This window comes from Pelodiscus sinensis, chromosome 32 (genome assembly GCF_052426305.1).
Source record: "Pelodiscus sinensis isolate ZL-2025 chromosome 32, ASM5242630v1, whole genome shotgun sequence".
In the NCBI taxonomy this organism is placed as follows: Eukaryota; Metazoa; Chordata; order Testudines; family Trionychidae; genus Pelodiscus; species Pelodiscus sinensis.
In genome coordinates this window covers 11,631,889-11,651,903 of record NC_143083.1, presented here as the reverse complement: position 1 = coordinate 11,651,903, position 20,015 = coordinate 11,631,889, and the positions used below count along the sequence as shown (strand labels likewise).

The 20,015-nt window shown below is 47.0% G+C and overlaps 1 protein-coding gene across 2 annotated transcripts in view; it reads left to right on the top strand.

Annotated features, from left to right (window-relative positions):
- Positions 1–19,258, top strand: part of ELL (elongation factor for RNA polymerase II) — a 96,862-nt gene extending 77,604 nt beyond the window's left edge. For both annotated transcript variants that reach the window (XM_075902904.2, XM_075902903.2), the window contains exons 8-12: positions 706–1,195; positions 7,104–7,170; positions 11,326–11,497; positions 13,692–13,736; positions 15,873–19,258. In XM_075902904.2, the coding sequence (XP_075759019.2) occupies positions 706–1,195; positions 7,104–7,170; positions 11,326–11,497; positions 13,692–13,736; positions 15,873–15,977 (879 nt within the window). In that variant the 3' untranslated portion in view covers positions 15,978–19,258. The remainder of the gene's footprint in view (positions 1–705; positions 1,196–7,103; positions 7,171–11,325; positions 11,498–13,691; positions 13,737–15,872) is intronic.
- The last annotated feature ends 757 nt before the right edge of the window (positions 19,259–20,015 follow it).

Here is a 20,015-nt window from a genome sequence, read left to right as displayed (position 1 = left end):
CCTTCTTGAATTGTGGGCACCAGAACTGAACGCAGTATGCCAGCTCTTAGTCACCAGTGTCCATAAAATAATTCTTGGTTCCTACTGAAGATTCCTAGAAAAGATCACATTGGCCCTTTTGGACATGGCACCTCCCTGGGAGTTCATGCTCAGCCAATTATCCACATTGATCCCATCTTGTTTTTCAGTCATAGCTTGACAAAGGATGACTCCCCCCCCCTCCCACATTGTGCACCGGATTATCCTCTTTCCCCTTTTTAAATTTTGGCATGACATTAGCTTTCTTATTTTCTGGCACTTCCCCAGGGTTCCAGTACTACTTGGAAATCAACTGGAATGGTTCAGCCAACTCTTGGAAAACTCTTGGATGCTAGTTATCAGGTCCTGCTGATTTTCAAACTGTTTAACTTTCGTAGCTACTGTTTGGTATCCTCCTGAGGTACTAGTGGAATGGAAAGTTAGAATATGACTGCATCTGGTTTTTTTCCCCATATACAGAATGGGAATGTTTACTGAATGTCTTTTCTGTATTGGGCTGCTGCAAAGTACTCTTAAATGTTATTGAATTTCCGATCTAGTGGCTTTTGTTTGCTTATTGAGACAGCAGTGCCACCTGGTGGCGAAGCGGCATTTTTTTAAAGCAGTTGACTGATTTGAAATCACTGTCTTGTTAGTATTTAAAAGAATGTTTTTCTTTGTCCTCAGAAACGATCCCAGCCTCTGGAATTCATTGATCCACTAGCCAACAAAAAGCCTAGGATCTCTCACTTGGCCCATAGAACTCAACCCACTTTCAATGGGAAACTGAACTCCTCGAATGGCAAAGATGCACTCGCTCCTGCAGTGCAGTCGGCTGTGGCCGATTCGGTCACCTCCAGCCCTCGCTTACCCGTTCTGGAGCTTCCGAGGCCTCAGGATCCTCTTTCCGATATCAGCAGTGACCTAAGTCACAATGGCAGAGACTGTGAGAACCCAGAGGCAACTGACAGATTGGCTAATCCTTTGTCAACAGACTGTCCCCACACGAGCAAACACAACTGTAGCTCGCTGCATGTGAAAACCAAGAAAAAATCCAAAAAGCACAAAGAAAAAGAGAGAAAAGAGAAAAGCGAAGAAAAATGCAAAGAGGAAAAGCAGGACTATGAACTAATCAAGAAAGTTGGCTTAAAAACTAATACTCCCCAGGCAGTCACAGGTATGTGAATTTTGAACTGTTTTGACGGTGTCTGAAAACAAATAGCTGCATGGGAAATAGTGGTATAGACTGATTCTGCTCTAACCTCGTCCTGCCAAAGCCTATCGCTCCAAGGGTACATCTAGACTACAGGCTTTTGTCGACAGGCTTTATCAACAGATACTGTCGACAAAGCGCGTCTAGACTACATCCAAAGCAAGCTGCTTTGTCGACATGAGAGTGTAGATGCGAAGGACAGTGTAGATGCAATAACGCCTTCTGTCAACAGAACTCTGTCGACAAAAGGTGTTACTCCTTGTAGAATGAGGTTTACCACTGTTCACAAAACTGCTGAGTTCTGTCGACGTTATGCTGACAGAACTTGGCGGTAGTGTAGACACAGGTATAGTTTTGTCGACAAAAGTCCACTTTTGTTGACACAACCCTGTAGTCTAGACACACCCCAAGACTGGAGACTCTATTAGCAAAACGCTTTATCTCTACCTACATCAACATGTGGTCTTTCTGTGCAGAGACTATCAAGTTTTTCCAGTTTAACCTTTTTCTTTATACTGTTTTGGAATCTGATTGGGTTAAGTGTTTCCTCATTAATTTAAAAGGCTTGTCTTAGTGCACGGATAGTTATTCTGGTCTGAATACCAGTTTGTCCCTACTTACAGCTGCGGCTCTAGTTTCCAACAGATTCTTGTTTTCATATTGTTCATTGTGTTGATTTTAACTCAGAATGGAAAAACTAGTCCCGTCAAAGGCTTTTCATGTTGGCTACAGTAGAAGCTGCAGATCAACTTAACATGATGCCTGTTGTTGTTAGGACTGGTACAGTAGAAGCTTTCAAGCTAATAAGATTCATTACAGGTTGGATTTCTGTCGTCTGGCAATATCTGATATCCGTCATTCCTGTGGATGCTCCCGAGCTGGAGCACTCACAGGGAAAAGTTGGGGACCCTGTGCTCAGCAGCTCCTCCCCCACCCTCTCAGAGCTGTATTCAATGCTCAAGCTCAGGGAGGGCGGCTGGGGAGCCCCGCAGCCGAGGGCCGGGAGCACAGCCCAGTAGCCATAAGGCTTGGTGTGCTCCTGGCCCCCAGCCACGGGTCTTTGCAGCCAACCTGCCTCTTTCCCTGTTTGCCCCCTTTTCACCTCCACTCAATGCTGGACCCTCTGCTGCCATTGGAGCGGAGCCCTACAGTTGGTAGCAGCAGAGCAGCTGGCATTGATTTCCCTTGGTCCAGGAAATTCCCTGGTTCTGATCCCGAGGGTGCCAAACCAGGAAGGTACAGTGTGTATTCTGTCTTGTTCACCAGATCTTGTTCACCAGATCTAACTTTCTCAAGGATCAGTAAAGCTAGAAGCATCTCGTGTTAAACCCTGTATACAGTGTTTACTTAATGCATACATTCGCAGAAATTACATGGGAAAAGCTCTGTTGGCTGATCTGGTTCAATGCAGTCTTGTTTCCTGTTTGCTACTACTTTGTCAAGTGTAAGGGTATGTCTTCACTACTCGCCGGATCTACCGGCAGCAATTGATCCAGTGGAGGTCAATTTATTGGGTCTCAATAAATCAACCATCAACTGTTCTCCCGTCGACTCCGGTACTCCACCAGAACAAGAGTAAGCAGAGTCGATGGGAGAGCATCAGATGCTGACTTACCGTGGTAAAATAGGTCTAAGTATGTCGACTTCAGTGATGTTGTACACATAGCTGAAGTTGTGTAACTTAAATTGATGGCCCGCAGTAGTGTAGACTTAGGCCTAATTTATAATGGCTCAAGCAATATTACTTCTGTTGCAGCCTTCAGGAATTGTAATTCAAGGCTCTTGGATCTGTCGCTAAATTATACTTTACAGCCAGCCTTTTCCCTTAATTTTACCCATTTACTTTTAATTACATTATTTTAACCTCACTAAATCCCTCTCCACCTTCTGTGCATATAAATTCTACTCCAAAGAAAGGAATGTAGCTTTTATAAGGGATGCATTCTGTTAAAGCTCAAATAAGTAAAAGTAGAGAATTAGAACAAGTACACACTTGTGTTAAATACCAGACTTCCCAGGCAATTTAAGGTTAACTCAATGGAGAAGATATAGGGAAATCATTAGAGATTCTTACCAGCCCGAGTAGTCCATATACATAGAATCTGAGTGGTGACAGATGATTTTAAGTGGTTTCATGTAAGCTGCTTTTGACTACTAGAAGTGAGAGAAGTTTTGGTACTTTAGGTGCTTTCCATTAACAAACCAAACCTCATTTTACTATTTTGATCATCTTTGCTGTGTGCCAAATACTCACTTTTCTGTGAACTTATTCTCTTGTTGTTTTGTCTGTGACTCGTCTTAATTTTGGCATAAGTCATGCAGAAAATACATGCTTCTTCCCTGACACTACTTGTTCAGTAGCAAAATATTACATGTTTTCATGTTTTTAAAATGAAATATTAAAATGAAATGTTTAAATAGCCCAACCCAGGAAGTAAGGCAGAAAGTGGTAAAACGGCACTTTTGACTAGTTGGGGTATTAATGGAACCTGGGCTTGGGTATTTCTCCTACACTGGTCTCACATAAACTGTATAAATTTATAAAATAACTTATTTTTCATGATTCTTAGTGGTACTCCAGGTGACTGGAGATTACCTGCTACGTGGTGTTAATGGTTCCGTCTAATGCTTGGATTCAGCCTTGGGTAAATCCAGTTGGATTCAGCTCCTTGCCTCCCAGAAGCCTTGTGGATAAGCAGCACGTACCAGGATGTATAGAAGTTGAGTGTGTCCTGGCAAACTACAGGGACTCCCTGATCCAGCAGACCAAGGAAGTTCCAGGGCCAGAGTTCTGATGGAAGGCTGGCACTTGCGCTCATCCCAGCTGGGCTGCCTGGCTCGCTGCCGCTGGACTGCTTGGTACAACCCAGCGGGGCTGCCTGGCAGGGCCAGGAGCCTGGATCCCAGCGCACTGCAGCAGGGCTGCCTGGCACAGCCAGGAGCCCAGTGCACAGGGAGCTGGGCTGACCGGCTTAGCAGCGGGTCGGGGGAACTGGCAGAGCAACAGAGCTGGCAATGGGGAGGGGAGCTAGCCAGGAGGCTGGTGGCCAATCCAGGATGGGCGGGGAGGCGCTGCAGTAACAGGGGCCAGATAACACCTCCCTGGTCCAGCAAAATCCCTCATCTGGGACCGTTCAAGTCTCGAAGGTGCTTGACCATGGAGGTCCAACCTGTATTGCTGGCTCTGTTTTAGTTGGAGATGAGTAAAGGCTCCAGGGAAAAATGAACCTCTTTTGATTTATTTTTCTCTTCCCTGCTTTCCCTCTTACCCTTGTCTTCCTCTGACTGCAGCTGACTCCGAGTAGGGCCTCTCAGGGTATTGTGCAATTCACAGGACAGACCCATACATGGGGGGGGGGGAAAGGGGGAGTGTGAATGCACACACCCAGTCTTCCATCCCCATCCTCTAGCCATCTGGGAGAAGCCTGGGGCTGATTTTCCCCATACACATTCGGGGCAGGGTGGAGCTGTGGGGGCAGGGCAGCCACCAGCTGCTCGCACCCCCCACAGAAATTCCTGCATACAGGCCTGCAGAAGATCTCACCTTTCATGGTTTTAGGCATGTGAGTAGTCAACTACCTGGTAACTGTATCAGAGGCAACAAGAGGAGGTGGGGAGCAGGAGCTGGCTACCCCAGCACCATCTGAGGGTGGGCAGGGGAGGCAGAGGCGCAGCGGTTCAGGACCTGGCGTGAGCCAGGACTGAGACCACTGCGCTTCTGCTTTTTAAATGTAGTAAGAGCTGCCTGGTTCTGACTACGTTTAAAAGGCAGAGGCACAGTTGGGATAGCGAGCTCCCCAACCACCCCTTATCAACTAATCGAGTAGTTGATGGAAATTCCATTGACTACTCAATTAGCTGATTAACTGAAACGTAACATCCCTAGTCTAGGACCTGGTGAAAGCCAGGACTCAGCAGTCCTGGCTCATGCCGGGTCCCAGACCTACCCCCGCTGCAGCTGAAATGCAGGAAGCCTGGCTACTACTACATGTTAGGCTCCTACTACATTTAAACTGCAGAGTCGGAGTGGGGCCCCTTATCGACTAATCGTGTATTCGATACAAATTGCATCGAGTACCCAATTCATCCGCTTCTTAACATCCTTAATTCATATCCCAGTGTTTATGCAGTATCCTCCCCTGAGATGGTAATAGGAATGTAGCCCTGCTGCATTCCTGGGCCAGATGTCAGCAGGAATGACCAGAAGAGGGCAGTTCTGAGTGACCCCAACCAGTTACCGATCCATGGGAGGATAACTCGCTTGCTTTGCTTAAGATCCTTTGGTGACGAGCCTTGTCAAAGACTTTCTGAAAGTCCAACTACATTGTATCTACTGGGTCACCTTTGTCCACATGCTTGTTGCTTCCCTCAAAGAATTCTAAGAGGCTGAGGCATGATTTGCCTTTTCAAAAGCTGTTGACTCTTCCCCAACCAAATGTGCTCATCGATATGCCTGATAATTCTGTTCCTTAATATAGTTTCAGCCTATTTGCCTGGTGCTGAAATTAAGCATATTGGCAGCCTGTAATTGCCAGGATCACTCTGGAGATGTCTATGCAAATAGGGGTCACATTAGCTACTGGGGATGTAAAATCCTGTTTAAAATATTTGCCAGTTAAACTACATGTTTAACCAGTTAACTGGCCTGCCCTGTCCCACTGTGGGCAAAAGGCTGCTGGAACAGCCCCCCATCCGCAGTGCAACGGGGTGGGCCCAGCTGAGCTGGCACAGACCTTTGCCTGTGGCATGGCACGAGCAGGGGGCTGCTGTGATCAGGCAGGGCCTGCCACGCTGTGGGTGGGGAGCTGCTCCAGCCAGGCTGGGAACCAGTTAACTGGTTACCATGGTAAGCATGGCAGTAAGGCAATACTTACCAGGTAACCAGTTGCCCCTTCACATACCTATTAGCTACCCTCCTCTTGTTAGGTACTGAGACTGATATAAATGGCAGCTTACACACCATTCTAGTAGTCCTGGGGGTTCATGTTTAAGTTCCTTCACAATTCTTAGATGCATACTGTCTGGTCTTGGTGACTACTGTTTAGTTGATTCAGACACCTGTTGTAGTGGCATCTCCATCTAGGACAGTTCCTCCAATTTTCACCTAGAGAATCTGAGTTGTATGTGTTCAGCTCAGATTGAAGTCTAGTTGATATTGGACCTATTTATAAAATTGCATGCCGACCAAGATCTGCTGCCATTCTCATCATGTAAAAATCCCATACGGCTTCCTTAGTCCACCAACTCACTTCCAGATGTGTCCCTCCCGCCCCGCAACTCCCAGTTTTCCTGCCTTTCTGGAACAGAGTGCTTTCTAGTGCGCTCTGTGTGTGGATGGTCTTATTTATAGAGATGAATGAAAAACAGCAAGAGTTGGCTTTATGAAGCCATAAATCACAATGCAGTGGTGAACGTAGCCCTTCATCCCATTCAGACATGTAAAGCTTCCTCCAGGAATCTATCGTGTAAATAGCAATAAAGCACGTAGTAGAGAACAGAAGGGAAAATAATGTATACTCTGCTCAACTTGCAGATCAGCCCATCTGGACTGCATTAATTTGTTTTGCAGTTGATCAGTGCTGGGATTAGTATGTTATCCCTGCTGGGAGGCAGGCAGCAATATTTATAACCTGGTTAAATTATGGGATGTTTTTGCTGCTCAGTGCATCGGGTAATAGATGAATATTAGCTAAATCTCACAATTCCAGGTATCATAATACTGACATGCTCTGCCTTTGGTAGTTTCGAACTAGAAATGCAAATCCTCTTAGCAAGCAAAATGCATTTTGTGAAAGGGATACGAAGTTGGACTTTACCTTTCGTAAGATGTAAGGCCGATGCAAACGTGGGTTTTTTGTTTTGTTTTTTTCAGGTTTAAATGGAACATGCAATAATTCTAGTGTACCAACATCAACTTCGGAAATGCCAGATTATTTATTGTAAGTATCTTCTTTGTATCATTCCCCAGGGTCCCATTCCAAACTCTGCAATCCAGCTAGTGACTGGAACATAATGAACCATCACTCAGTTGTTTTGATGTCTGTTAGGAAATTTTTTCCAGAATTCTAACCCCCTCTCCTCCAATCCCAGGTAGAAAGCGCAAATTCACCAATGTATGCCTTAAACTTCAGTTAGGTTTTACAGCAGCCTCTGTTCTACCCCGATGCCAGTGTTATGACAGTTTTCCTTGCTGCAGTTGAGTTCACGTCTCCTAAATAACAATACCTAACGCATTAACCCTCACCACCCCTTTGGAGGTAGGGAGACAATATCCTATTTTATAGCTAGCGACATCGAAAGGAAATGACTTGCGCGGTTATAGAAGTCCGTCACTTTCACACCGGTGCTCTGGATTCTTAGGGTATATCTGAGGTCATATTTTTGTAAAGGAAACCCTGTACTCTGGGCTGGACAGAGAAGTGAGAAGCTGCTTTTTGAAACGTTTGCTGTGAAGTGTGTTTCTCTGTCATGTTTCGCAGAGATTGCTAATGATGTTAATATCTGTAAGTTCACATGCAAGCCAGGAGCCTGTTGGTTCAATCGGCCTCTCAGTCCTTTGTCTTGTCGTTGTATTGGAGATGGGATTTCATTTTTGCCTTGAGGATAGTGAGTTTCTATCTTTGTTGTAGTGACATCTGACCTGTTGGGTGACCCCTCAAGGCTTTGTGGTGGCATGTGGGTGGACAATGGCTCCACAGGGAAGTTAATGGGTAGTTGAATTAGGTGGGGAAAGAGGACACACTAGCAGGCTCAAAGATACCAGTCAGGGTTGTTACGCTTAAGGATTACCCTCCCTGGGTTACAGTGCCAGGCTTTTCATCTTCGATTTTTTTTTTTTAATCAAATCCCCTGGTGCCCATTGAGCTGTACTTGTTGCTATGGGTAACTCGCATCCTTCCTGGCTTGAGTTTTTGGCAGCACAGAAGCCAGGTCTGTTTATAAATAAAACTCCCACACTTCCCACAGTTGTGAAATGTCCCTCGGATCTGGCACACACCCCTGAAAGGAGCTAGGTCATCCTGCCAGCCCTCCTGTAGCACCATTTTGGGGCCCCCAGGGATCTCGCAGCTTGTGCTCCATGAAGAGGGGAGCATCCTTTTATTCCTGCTGGCGGTGCAGAAAGGCCAGTCCCAGATTGGTACGTTAGTGGGTATGACTGTTCCCTAGGCCCTAATCAGATGAGTGGTTTCACTGGTATAGGGACATAGGGCTGTATAGGGGACTGCACAGCTGCATTCTTTGAGCTGGTGTTGGCTCTGCTGTCAAAGGATTTTGAGGAGTCTTGTTTGAGTGCAGCAGCCTTGTAAGACGTCCCCTAAGGTTGGCAAACCTGTGAGGAAACCCCTGAGCTGCCTGCCAGACATTCCAGCCCCTTGGGTCTGCCTGGAACTTTTAATACATGAGTCACTGAGTAGCAGGACTGTCGCCCCCTTCGCCTGATACAGATGTGAAACGTCACCCCTAAGGGCAGTTTGCTTACTGCATGGCACCAGTGCCTGCTGCGGATATTTGCGGGTTGCTTGCTGGAGCAAAGTGTATCTGACTTCCAGGCAGGCGGCTGAACAGGCTACGGCTTGATGGCTGCTAGCTGATGGAAGTGACCCTCTCGGTGTGGGGGTTTCTTGATGCACCTTGGTGACTACTTCTGCGAGAGACCTCTGTGACACGAGTCTCCAGAAATCAGCCTAGCCAGAGTGTGAGGAGCGGATGGCTTGGGAGTTCATGGAGCCTCCTCGTCACTTTGTGATTGTTTTTTGTCGGTTAGGAAAGGCAAGGTGGGCGAGGTAATAACACTTGTTGGACCAGCCGGTCTGGGAAGGGACCTTCCAGTATCACAGCTGGGTAGGAGGTTGAACAGACAGCAAGCGCGTGCTCCAAGGGGGAGTGGTCTGCTAATGTCCCGATGTCCTTGGACGGGGAGGGGAGGGGAACTTAGTGCTTACAGACTGTTGTAATGAGCCATAAATCCAGTGTCTTTTTGAAGATGGTGGTTGTAAGGGTCTGTCTACACTGCAGATCTCACAGCTGCCCTGCTGTCGGCTCTGCCTGGCTGCTCTGTGGCGACAGGGCAGAGCTCTCCTGTCAGCATAATTCAACTACTCCCAGCCAGCAGCGGTAGCTGTGTTGGCAGGAGCGCTGTCTGCCCAGTGGGTGTGTTGTGTTTTCCCCCCATGCTCCTGACTGACACAAGATTTACTAACAAGTGCTCGTGTGGACAAACCCTTAGTGTCTGGCAGAGTTAAGAATTTCAGTTCCCTGCTTGTCTTTTGAAAGTGAGGATGGAGGCTTGCGAGCTCAGGTACGGAGAGGTGGCTTTGTGTCCTCTGTCCTATACAGTCTGGTGGTCTAGAGCCCAGGAAACAACTTCCCTGCACAGGGAAGAGTCTGATTTGCTAATAAATTAATATTTAGCTACGGCACTCCGCATGCTAGGAGGAACGCTGTGTAAATGAAAGCGTATCCCTACCGGCGGTTGGTCCAGTACGCGATACTGCCTCACCCACGTTTGTGCGTTACATTCTGAGGTTGATGTGGCTGCAACTCGTGTTCCCTCGAATCTTTTCCATCCATGTGCAGAATAAAATGGTATGTGCACGGAGGCATGTGTGAATGTGCACCACCCACAGAAGCACACAGCCTTGCTGTGGGCACTGTGCTCATCAGGAATCTCTCTGAGCAGCTGCACAAGCGCACAACTTACAGGGATCATTGGCTGCAGCCATCCTGCCCGCACCATACGTGTCCATTCAGTTGGGCTCTCCTCAGTACAGAGCAGTAATAGTTCAGAGACCTCCACTCCGTTCCCCACGTGACACTCAGACCTGCCTTCGCCTGGCAGGACTAGGCCCCCGCTGTCACTGCTGCAGAGAGCAAGGCGCTGTATTGGTGGTGTCCCCTTCGCTGCACTTGCTGAAGCAGATGCGAGGGCAAACACTGAGATGAAAAGGGAAGGGTGGTTCCATACATCGGACTGATTAAACTGAGTAGCTTGTAGATGCCCTTCTCAATGTGCCTTTGGCCGTACACAGACACTTGGGGCATGTTCCGTTCATGCTAGGTATTTTCAGAAGGTGAAGAGGAGATATGGGAAGCACTGGGTCTTCAAGTTTATTCAGTCACCAGGACAGTGGAGACCAGTGCTGGCTGAGGCCTCCTGGTGCTGCTGCAATAACAGTGTGGAAATGAGGAGACTGAGAGCGAACATGAGAGCAACTTTCAAGTACCTAAAAGGGTGTCACAAGAAGGAGGGAGAAATTGTTCCCTTAACCTCTGATGGAAGGACAAGAAGCAACGGGCTTAAATTGCAGCAAGGGAGGTTTAGGTTGGACATTAGGAAAACTTCCTAATTGTCAGGGTGTTTAGTACTGGAATGAATTGCCTAGGGAGGTTGTGGAATCTCCATCACTGGAGAGATTTAAGAGCAGGTTAGACACCTGTCAGGGATGATCTAGATCAGTGTTTCTCAACCTCTTTTTTTAATAAAGTACCCCTTTTTAAAAGTGTGCGCGTGCAGGGCTCGCCAAAGTGCAGCGAGCCCCGCTCACCAGCAGTGCTGTCTGGCGATCTGCGCATCGGCAGATCGCCTGAACCCGGCTCTTCTGGGTTGTAATCTACTCGCCATGGGCGAGTAGATTGCATTATTTATCGAGCCGCACGCGCGCGTGTGTAACGTACCCCCAGTACCTAGAGTTTTCAGACGCACGCAATTTTTTTTCTACCATTGCAACACATTTGTTTAAACAACTTAATCATAACTGGGTGGGGAGTGACATTTTTGGGTGTAAAAAGTACAAAAATAAAAAAACGCTGTAAAACTTAAAACAAATTCAGTTTTCTCCAAACTTCAGTTGTGTTGACGTACCCCCAGACTTCTCTCGAGTACCCCCAAGGATACTCGTCCCACTGGTTGAGAAACACCCATCTAGATGATGCTTGGTCCTGCCGTGAGGGCAGGGGACTGGACTCGATGGCCTCTCGAGGCTCCTTCCAGTTCTGTGATTCCGACACTGCCCTGCCACTTTGGACTGTGGTAACCTTGCCACTTGGGAGGAGACCCCTGTTCTCAACTGCCTTTTAAATTCTGTTCCCTTCAGAAAATATGCCTCCATTTCCTCTTTGGAGCAGCGTCAGAGTTACAAGAATGACTTCAATGCGGAGTACAATGAGTACAGAGACTTGCACGCCCGGATAGAGCGAATAACTCGACGGTTCACCCAGCTAGATTCCAAGCTCAAGCAGCTTTCGCAGGGCTCTGAAGAATATAAGGTATAAGCAGAAATATCTGTTGGAAAACCTAACTGCCACTCAGAGCTGGGGTTTGTTTATAATTCATGTGACCTTTTGGTTGGGGTGGATACAATACATACAATATCAGGGGGACTAATTTAGCGACAGCTGCTCAAGAGAGACCTTGGTCATTGTGGATAGTTCTCTGAAAACATCCACTCAGTGTGCAGCGGCAGTCAAAAAAGCAAACAATGTTGGGAATCCTTTAAAAAAGGATAGAGAATAAGACACAGACTATCTTATTGCCTCTATATAAAACCATGGTGCGCCCACATCTTGGATACTACGTGACAGATGTGTTGTCTCATCTCAAAAGGGATATATTGGCATTGGAAAAGGATCAGAAAAGGGCAACAGAAATGATTAAATGGGTCCCATAGGAAGAGAGGCTAAAAAGACTTGGACTTTTCACCTTAGAAGAGAGACTAGGGGGGAATATGATAGAGGTCTATAAAATCACAACTGGTGTGGAAAAAGTAAATAAGGAAAAGTTATTGACTTGTTTCCATAACATAAGATCTAGGAGGAAAAAAACAGCAAGCAAATGGTCTGGTAGCACTTTATAGACTAACAAAACATGTAGATTATATCATGGGCTGTGCCCACAAAAGCTCATGATGCCATCTACATCTTTTGTTAGTCTATGAAGTGCTAACAGGCCATTTGCTTGCTGTTGTTTTTTTTTTTTCTGTAACAGACTAACTCGGCTACCCCCTGAAGCATAAGATCTAGGGGTCACCAAATGAAATTAATAGCTAGCAGGTTTAAAACAATAGGAAGTTTTACTTCACGCAGCGCACAGTCAACCTGTGGAACTCCTTGCCAGAGGATGTGGTGGAGGCTAGGACTTTAACAGCGTTCAAAAAAAGTTAGATAAATTCATGGAGGTTAGGTCCATCAGTGGCTATTAGCCAGGATGGGTAGGAATGGTGTCCCTCGCCTCTGTTTGGAAATGGATGACAGGAGAGGCAACATGTGGTACTGGGCGAGATGGACCTTTGGTCTGACCCAGTGTGGCCGTTCTTATGGTTTTGGGAGGACTAAAATCAGGCACTGTGTGACTATTGGTAATAAATATACGGTATACTGCCAGGAACTGATGAATGCAGAGCATCCATGAAGCTGACAGTTTTCCAGGCTGTTTGTACAACAGCCGGGTGTTCTTTCATTTGGAACACACGTTGTGGTAGTTGTCGACAGGGAGCAGCCTCCCTGAGACATTTGGCGCCCCCAGCCAAGTCATGCTGGCAGCGATTAGTACGTCCTCCTAGCCAGAAAAATGATAGTTCACCCATATGGGTGCTTAGGAAAGCTGGGAAGTGAACTAATGCGGGGTCATCTGTTTCTCCTTATGCTTTGATCTTAATAGTAGAGTATTAGTCAACCTGTCAGACTGACTTTAAGAGCTTTAACTATTCATTAGCTTGAGAAAATAAGTTTCACTGAGGATAATAAACAATTCTGTTCCGAGCTCCTCTTGTACTCAGCAGCACTTCCTTTCTGCTTGAACATCCTTCCCCACCTTTGAAATACCCTCTCTTTTGCCACTGGATTATTTTGTTCTCCCAAGAAAAGCACCACTCACCAGTAAGCACATTGCAGAGTGGACTAGGTAACTCTCCTCATTTTCCCCCAGCCCCAAAATACATCCTTCCAGGACTTGCTGACAGTCTCACCATTGGCTTCAAGGACTCACCTTGGCAGTAAGATTCCTTCCAGTATAACACACACAGTGACTACGGATGGGATCTGTTTTGGGTCAGCAAACGATTGGGAAGCTGTATATTTCGGTCTCTGTCCCTGCCGCATCTCTGCTAAACTCTGTCGTCCCCACCCCCTTTTGATATTGCAGAGCCAATTTCTTTTGTATGTGAATGCAAATAGACTTTTTTTTTCCATTAAGTTTGCATGTCTCCTGTACGTAGTGGAAAAATTCTGAACTGGCCACTGTTCAACTTGGAAAGGGCCATGATGACCTAAAATGCATCAAAATAATTCCATGTGCCAGGAAAGGGGGGGAATTGTACAGTAATTCTGTCCCTGTGATAGGGCAGACAGTGCCCTTTGGAAAAGAAGGCAGCTTCTCACTTGACGTTGTGTTGTACTAAAAGTAGGTGCCAGTTGGGGGGGGTGTTTGGAAACTAAGAACTTGACGGTGTCCTTTCTCTTTCAGACTACCCATGATCAAATTTTACAGGAGTATCGTAAAATTAAAAAGGTGAGTGAAAACTCTCAGCCACAACCCCAACTAATCCCTCTCTACTGGCCAGGGACAGAGATTAGCGCATGTGATGTCGGGAAGGAAAGGGCTCCCTCTGCTGGTTAGATGGGGGCTCGGTGGCTGAGGCCAGGTCCTGCGGTGAGATACGAGTTCCCGCTTCTGGATAAGATGCTGGCGAACGAACAAACCAGTTCTCTTGCCAGTGCCTGAGAGTTGCAGGAGGCGGCCCTTGAGGTTGAGGTCCCCCTGGCTTTGCGTTGCGTTTGCAGTTCTCTGTGAGAGGATTTAATGACGTTCAAAGTGGCTACTAACACAGATGGACTGGCTAGTAAAGTCCTCCCCTGAGAGTACCGGCTTGTATTCTTTGTAGTACCTGCAGCGGGCGATGTGCCTCGCCGTGGGAAAAGACACGGCCCCTGCCCAAGGTGAGGTAGAAATGCCGGGAGGCAGCAAGCCGGGCAGCAGGCAGTGACGTGGGGGTGCCCCTCGAACCCCTGCCGTTTTTCTTTGATCAGATTGTTTCTAAAGGGGATCCGAGCCCTCCCTCTGCGGAAGTGTTCGTAGGCTTGGTGCAGTGAGTTTCTGGGGCGCTTTCCCCTGGGCGCCACTTCCCTTTTCAGAAGGTTCCCAGGGCTCCGCTCTGAGGCAGGCAGGGAGGGAGGGTAGAGTGCTGCACTCTGCAGATAAAGCTGTTGTGTCCTTGCTTGATAGCCTATCTACACAGGTGACCTCTGTGTCCCCTTTGGGGCCTCATGGGGGAGGCGCTCTGTTGGCTAAGACACAGGGTAGGTGCATTGCGCACGGCAGCGTATACAGCAGGCGGGCAGTTGTTCTGGCAGCCGAAGGGGGTGTGCTGTCTGCTCCTGCTCACTCACGTCAAGGTGTGTAGCCCACAATTCCCTGCCGCGCTCAAGTCTGCACTTGGCAAAGGCAGCTACAGAACGTGTCCTGGCCTCAGCTAGGGAGGTATCTCCCCGACCCCTAGCATTTGGACTGGAGTGTCCCACTCCGGAGATAAGGAAAGGCGCAGAACAAGTTAAACTGGTGGGCTGGATCTGAAGTGACACACACAATTGTGCTGTTCACTTGTATGCAGCCCTACTGAAAAAATATGGCTGTGAATGCCGTCAGGTGAACTGCGGGCTGCAAAACTGGCTTCCTAGTGTGCTGCTTTGCCTTTAGACGATACGTTGGCTGAGCTTCGTTCTTTGGTCTTGTACTTTGGGATTCAAATGTTAAGGGTCAAAATCAATTGACTGTCCTTGTGGCCGTACTCTGTTAGCCTGGGAGACCTGTTATAGGCCTCGGTTTGCTCTGTGTCACTGCAGTCTTAAGGGGGCATCATCTTAACGTAAAGTATGGTTGCATTTATCAGGTTTTGTTGACCGTTTTATAGGGGTGTGGTGTGAAAGCATGTTACATTTGTGATGTGGGTTAATTGTGACAGGCTAGAACAGGTCGTTTGATTCCTGTCTATAATACCGTCTTAAGAGGTCTGTTCATCCAGCTTTTTATAAGTAGAGCCTTAGTATATAGGCACTGTAATGGGCACCTCTGTCCCCTTCCATCTGCCAAGTGGTGGGGAAGCGAACTCCAGAGCATGTCTCATGGGAAATGTAGCAGTTGCTGGCCTGTGCCCTCCCAGATCTGCCACGCACAACCTGCAGCCTGTATCCTCGCTGTATGTGCCCTTCCCTCCTCAGTGGGGAGTCCCAGCGGTCTCCCATTTAGAGGGGGTGTTTAGCTGCCTTACTGGCGTGACCCTGCCCAGAATAGCTTGCGACGTTCAGATTGAAAGTGTGCTGAGGGCTGGAACTGGTTCATACCATCCATTCTCTGCACAGCTTGCGGCAACCTGGCAACAGCCAATCCACGTGCCTTTTTAAGGGGGGGGGAGGAAGAAATCTTGCTGATTTAAGAAATGTAATTGGATCGTAAAAGTGTTAATCTCATCCGCGACTTAAGGATAGTGACTGTCCATCCAGCAAAGGAACCAGATGTCAGTCACCACTGACCTACCAGGAACAAAGTTTGCCTTTTGGGGCTGTCTGATCCTCTCTCTAGCTGCAATATGTGTTTGAGAGCTCTGGAGAGCTATTAACTTGGGTGATTGTGTCTTCCTTCTCCTTGCAGACAAACCCTAATTACAGCCAAGAAAAGAATCGCTGTGAATACCTCCACAACAAACTGGCTCATATAAAAAAACTGATAGCAGAGTATGACCACCAGCAGTTTTAGTCTCGGCACTAATATCCAGACTGGGTAGTGCAAAAAAGTTCACTTGGGATGTTACCGTTTCCTTTATACAACGACAAAATAAATTCCTTTCGGAGCCAAGCACGAAGTCCTTGTGGTTGGAAGAACTTGGGGATTATTATGATGCGGAGTCTGTGACATCAGCATCTGAGCCCAGTAGGGAAACCAGCACCTGGCATAGTCCTTAAGTTTTACCCTCTCTGAACGTTGGAAAGTTTAAAAAAAAAAAAAAAAAAAAAAGGAAAACCTGCTTATTTGAAGCCAGCATGTGACACTTAAGGGAAATCCTGCCTAACGTGAATAAAACTCCCAAAGGTAAAGAATCCATCGTTCTTATGGATTAAAGTTTGCAATGAAGTTTGGTTCTCGCTGGCCCAGCTCTTGCTGCGCTGCATATTTTCTTCTGCAAATGGTGAGGAACTGGAATGCTGCTAAGTTACCTCCTCCTTCGGCACCTGCGACTGTTCATATGCAAGCTGTCTGCGCTACACGGCTCCGTGTTAAATACTCAAGTTCCCAGAGCGCTCGCTGTTTGTTCCTCTTTGGCTCCGGTTTGTGCTCTCCTCCCAGTGGCTGGGTCAGCAGGAGGGAAACAGCCCCGGGAATCTGCACCAAATGTTTTGCCTGATGCAGATTTGGGATTCTCGGTGTAGGAAATCTCTTCTCCAGCCTGTGTGTGGAACCCGATGGTGTAAACTGTGATGGTTTCTCCAGTGTGCACAATTCAGTCAGCCTGCGTGCTACTTCTCATAGCAATGCCAGGAAGACGGAGACCTGTCTGTCTTTGACTTTTCTAGTTTTATATCAAGACAGCCAATTTTATTAATTGCTAATGAGACTGTGGTCTATTTTTCTATATATATAAAAAGAAGCATCTTTTCTAAAACTGTGCCTCCCTTTTCCTTTTAGGCCAAATGTTTCAGACCCTTCCCTGTCTTACAACAGCAGTATTACTAATGATCACTGGATTGTTGCCCAGAGAAGTTATTTTGGTTGTAATGACCCTTAGAAAGGGATAAATGAGGATTTGGTGGGGTGGAGGAGGAGGGTGGTAGCTTTGTCTGTGCTCTTCGTGTTTCCAAAGCAGGAGCAGAGGCTCAGAACAGGAACCCAAACTTGTTTGAGAGAAATAAGGTGGCGTTTCCACTTACACCGGTGTGCTGTGTCCAGCCCCGTCCTCTTGAGTTTTGGACTTGGAGGGAACACTTCAGGACATAGCCAGGGCATGAGGAACTCTGCAAAAAGCACCAAGGTGCCCTTTAGCTCCGTGGTTTTTACCTAACCCTGCCAGCCGATGTGACTTTTTTTTTAACTCCCTCCCACTTCCATTGTCTCTTAGAAACAGCAGAGGGTTTCTTTGGCTCCCCGGTGGTGGTGCCTTCCATCAGAAAAACGTGGTCCTCTTTGGAGAGTGAAAGGCAGCGAATGAGAAGAGGGCTTGTTCTCTGAGGGTCTGTGCTCTGTGTTGCTGCCCCAGAAAACGTGGGTCCATCTGAAATAATTCCATTCTCACTGGACTCTATCGCTGCTAGTTTGAATAGGCTCGTACGCTGAAACCTCTCGCCATTTGTCATCCGAAAAGGCCCTTGTTCAAGGTGTATATTAAACTGCCCGTTTCTCTTTCCTGCTGAGTCCTCCTGCAATGGCCCCTGCCAGGCTCATGGCCTACTGCAGGAAGCTGCCGTGGAGCAACAGGGAGCCATTTTGCCTAGACCACTCTGCCGACAGTGGGGTTTCTGCTCCTGGCCCTACGGCTGTGGTGCAGGACTAGACAGTGGCCAGTTAAGTTCTGCAGAAACATCCAGGAGCGCCTCGTGTGTTTTGAAAGCCAGTCTGGAAAATGTGGCTGTCTCCACTTCCCCACCCACAGAGCAGACTCCAGTTCTGTGGTGGCCGGGAAGGGTCACTACTTGTGTCCCTAAGACACATCTTCAGAACATCTCGTGCCCTACTGATACGCCCGGTGGACAGAGGAAGCTGAAAAATATGGATGATTTCAAGTGAAAAGCTTTTGTCCAAGTTTTTTTTTTTCTTGAACAATATGTTTATCCGGTGTAAGAGTTCCCCCTCGCCCCCGACAGCAAGTGGTGGCTTCATGGGGATGTCAGAAACCGGGGATGTCCATTTTTCCTTGCAGGAGCTCAAACTGCTTAGATCCGACAGACTTTCTGTAGCCGTGATCTGTTTTCTGAGCATGTCCATGATCCAGTGTGTCCCAGCTGTGCTCCATGTTGGGGGTTACGCCACCCTGTTCGGGGGGGGCTCCTTTTTCACCTTGCTTGTGAAAGAGAAGCACTCTTAAGATTCACAGGCCCAAATAGCAGCTGGGTATTTGCTAGCAGGTGTGAGAATCCAGCATTTTCATGTGGCAGCCCTAAATCTGCATGAAGCCGCTCCCTACTGCTTCCTGCCTTCAGGATGCAAACAGCTGCTGCAGCTGGGGTTGAAAAGCTTTTTCTGTCCGTGGCTTTCGGATTTGGGGATCTAACCTGTAGCACAAACGACACTTCCCAGCCAACAGGTTTTTTTAGCAAAAAAACACAGCGTATGTTTCCTCTTGAAAATGCGAGAAACCATGAAGCTCCAAACTGGCAGAAAAGGGCAACAGTTATGAACCAAGATAAATAAATTCTTCCACAGACACTTCTCATTCTGCTCCTTAATATTTCGAAAGGGGTTTTGTTTTGGGGTTGCGGTTTTTTTTTTTTTTGAGGGAAGTAGAGATGGATCTCTGTCTTTATACATCTGCTATAAAATATTTTTGCAAACAGAGTTGTATACAAAGATGTATTATGTACACTTACATGTATATTCTAGAATTGGAATATAAAGCTGAAAAAATATTTAATGACTATCCAAACTGTGAGACCCAATTAGCTTTTAACTTTCTGCTTCACTTTTCTTTTGGTCTGTGTTACGTAGTCCAATCTGCCTTTTTTTTTTTTCTTTTTAGCGAGTATGAAGCGAGGCAAATCTTGTGCTTTTTGGGTTAATAGAAACCAGTTCTAGATGATTAAGTATGATCTAACTTATTAATACTGTGTTTTACTTTGTAATATTGTACTGTGGATAAAACTATATTGAGCCATGGAGTTGGAGTTTACAAAGAGCTTTTCACTTTGCCAAAATGTTACAATTTAAAGGCAGCATACTCTTCAGCTTTTTCCTAATCTTTTCTTAAAAAGAGCTAGTGTCTTTTTGTACACTAAAAAGCTGAATGCTGATTTTGCAACATATAATAAATTCACTGTATTGGAAAACAAGCACAGCAAGGTGGCATATTTCTTTTCAGAGTTTATTTCTGCGGGTAACTCGTTGGCAGTTCTAACCCCCCATCAGGAATGAGCCAGAATGTTCGAAATCCTGTGCTAAAATTCTATCTTGGAACCATACCAATGCAGTAGGTACGAGAGCGGCACGTTGTATGCCGTGACTCTTAGCAGGGTGGGGCATGGTCCATCCCAGAACTAGCTTCCAGCCTGTCGCTCTCAAAGACCTGGCAACTCTTTCCCCTGGAGACTTCGTTGTAGATGCAGAACAAGGCAGCTTTCAGTGAAACCCTTATCTGCTCCTGTGTGACTGAGACTCGGATGCATTCAGTGCCTCAGTTGGGACTTGAATTCAGGATCAGCTGCCTTGTGTCCTTGGAGCTTTATGATTTGTTCGTGCTAACTGGCTCTGATTTATCCCCTTTCTCTCCCTGTCCCCAGGGTGGTTCTTAATGCAAAGCCCTGTTTATCCCCCCTGTCTAGTTACTTACCTGAGTATCCAAGTGCCTGATGGCTCTTAACCCTCTGCTGGGTGAAGTGTGGGCCAGGTGCTCTCTGAAGTGGAGTATCTCTAATCTGATCATGGTCTAGCTGGGGGATTAATGGTTATTTTTGTTAGTCCTGCCCTACTTGCCTGTCTCTGGAAGACAGAGGGGAGGCGAAAATAGAGAGACAGATCCCCATGGAAAATTTCAGACTGCCGACTTCCACTGGCAGAGGGCCCAGGGTGTCCTGGTGGCAGTGTTCTTCC